At 54.6% G+C, this 2,500-nt stretch overlaps 1 protein-coding gene across 1 annotated transcript in view; it reads left to right on the forward strand.

The window, feature by feature from the left end:
* Nucleotides 1-2,036, forward strand: part of PTSG_01531 (uncharacterized protein) — a gene marked incomplete at both ends in the record, with an annotated part of 7,056 nt that extends 5,020 nt beyond the window's left edge. Inside the window, 8 exons of the mRNA XM_004997452.1 lie at nucleotides 1-11; nucleotides 173-232; nucleotides 441-555; nucleotides 755-861; nucleotides 1,026-1,113; nucleotides 1,361-1,431; nucleotides 1,609-1,731; nucleotides 1,953-2,036. The exon at nucleotides 1-11 is cut by the window's left edge and continues 90 nt beyond it. Coding sequence (XP_004997509.1) covers nucleotides 1-11; nucleotides 173-232; nucleotides 441-555; nucleotides 755-861; nucleotides 1,026-1,113; nucleotides 1,361-1,431; nucleotides 1,609-1,731; nucleotides 1,953-2,036 — 659 coding nt within the window. The remainder of the gene's footprint in view (nucleotides 12-172; nucleotides 233-440; nucleotides 556-754; nucleotides 862-1,025; nucleotides 1,114-1,360; nucleotides 1,432-1,608; nucleotides 1,732-1,952) is intronic.
* Between the last annotated feature and the right edge of the window lie 464 nt (nucleotides 2,037-2,500).

Here is a 2,500-nt window from a genome sequence, read left to right on the forward strand (position 1 = left end):
GCCTTGTGCAAGTACGTGTACACGTTGCATATGTGTGTGTGCATGTGTGTGCGGGCACTGGTGGTTATGTCGAGAACTCTCTCCCGTGCTTGCTCTCTCCAATTCCTATCCCCTCCCCTCTCATCATCATCATCATCATCATCATCGCCTTCATTGTCGATTGTGTGATCAGGGGTACGCCACCGCCACACCCTCTGCCAAGCGCGCTCTCCTCTCCATCCTTCAGCACCCGGTACAAACACGAACTCTGTTGATGTCGCTGTTGGTGTTGCTGCTGTTGCTCGTTTGGTTTTGCTTGTTGTATGCACACAGACAGACACGCACGCACACAGACACGCTCGCACGCATGTCGCACAATGTTCCCAGCCCAGTGTCTCACTGTACACCACCATCATTATCAACGATGCCATCATCGTCACCACCGCCGTCATCACCGCCAGGTGTCTGAGATGCGACGGCGCGAGCCCACCGCCTTCTTTGAAGCGCTGCTCCACTTCCCCCACAACGCCGAATCCCTCGTCCTCCGCGCCCTCCACACAATCTGCGACGCAGAAGGTGTGTTTGTGTCTGTGTGTGTGTGTGTGTGTGTGTGTGTTTGCGTGTCTGTGTGTGGGTGTGTCTTCGTCTCTCATCTGCAACCTTGTGTCTCGAAAGCTCATGCTATTTCATTACTTCTTCAAACCCCCTTCTCATTCACTCTCACTCACACACACGCACGCACGCACGCACACACACAATCACTACCGACCATCAGAAGCGAAGCGGAAAGTGAGCGCTGAAGCGCGCGCGTGTGCAATGGCGCTGTACGAGAAGACACATGACGTTCGGTTTCTCATTCCAATCATCTCAGCACTCACACAGGTCTGTGGCTGCGTGCTGTTGTTGTCCCTCCATCTCAGTTCCCCATCACCTTCACATGGCCAACCTCCTCGTGCGTGCGCATTCACTCACTCACTCACTCACTCACTCACCCTGCTTTGTGTCCGCTTCGCATTGTCCACCACCCGCGTGCGTTGCCTGTCCAGACGCAACTTGAGGACCACCTGGCCGAGTTTCTCAGTCTGCCCGCACGCGTCGTCAAGCAAGTCATGCAGCGTCTACTCAAGCCAACATGTACGCGCGATTGCACCTGCCCCCCCTCCCCCACCCCCACCCCCATTAAGCCGTGTCGGGCTGTGAATGGATGGTCCCCCCCCCTTCTTTTTTTTTTTTTTTGTTTCAGCCACGTCTTGCTATATTGCTCCGTGCACTCGTGCATACCCCTGTGCCTGTGCTCACATTGCACACCACCACCAACTGCACGTGGTTACACCACCACCACCACCATCACTACTGTCGCCTGTGTGCCGTTGCACTTCAGGCCGTCTTGATCCGCCAACGCTGCTTCTCCAACTCCACAAGCTCGAGCCAGCAGGAGCGCTCAAAATTTCGGTCAGTACACATGCACATGCACATGCACACGCATATATTCACACACACACACATACACACCACACATTCACACACACACACACATACACACCACACACACACACTCACACATCATCATCACTCGTCGCTTTTGACGTCCCAGCATCACCCTCACACATGTCCATCACCGCTGCCCAGAACATCATTGTTGCTGTGGACGCGTGCTTCCAGCGACGGGATGTGTACACGCAGCCACTGCTGTCGACTGTTCTTGAGCAGTTGGCCGAGCTCTCCCCGCCACCGCGTCTTCTCATGCGCACCGTTATCCAGACACTCCACTCCTACCAGGGCCTCAAACGTACGTGTGTGTGTGTGTGTGTGTGTGTGTGTGTGTGTGTGTGTGTGTGTGTGTGTGTGTGTGTGTGTGTGTGTGTGTGTGTGTATGTGTGTGTGTGTGTGTGTCCTTTGTCTGCCTCTTTGGTCATCTGCTTTGTCTCACGACACCATCATCACCACCACCACCATCACCGCCCGTTGTTCAGGCATCGCCGGACCTTGCTGCCCAGCTCAAGACGTACTGTGGCGAACACACGGACAGCCCACTGGCGAAGCTGGTCCAAGCGTAGACACACACACACACACACACACACACACACACACACACACACACACACACACACACACAACATACGCTCTCGCGTGACACTGCACGACACCATGCGACAGTGGTTGTGTCCTTGTTCTGTGCCCTCCCCCAAGTCTTCAGTTTCCAGCACTCTTGTCACGCGCTGTGTTTGATGTACGTTGGATGGTGTGTGATGTGATGTGTGATGTGACGACCGTTGCCAAGACACACGTGTGCGGTGCTGAGAGTGGTTCGCCCTTGGATGCAGATGGTGGCATGACTACTTGTCACGTCAGCTTGCTTGCCTATTGTCTGTATCTTGTGTTTGTGTATACAATAAAGGTCAGCTAACTCAGCGACACAGCCCCCGAGCCAAACGCGTGATGCTGTTGCTTATGGAGATGCAAGAGGAACACGCACCTCTGTTGCATGAATGTGCTCCCTCTCCATATCACCCAACACGAC

This window comes from Salpingoeca rosetta (genome assembly GCF_000188695.1).
Source record: "Salpingoeca rosetta unplaced genomic scaffold supercont1.4, whole genome shotgun sequence".
NCBI lineage: Eukaryota > Choanoflagellata > Craspedida > Salpingoecidae > Salpingoeca > Salpingoeca rosetta.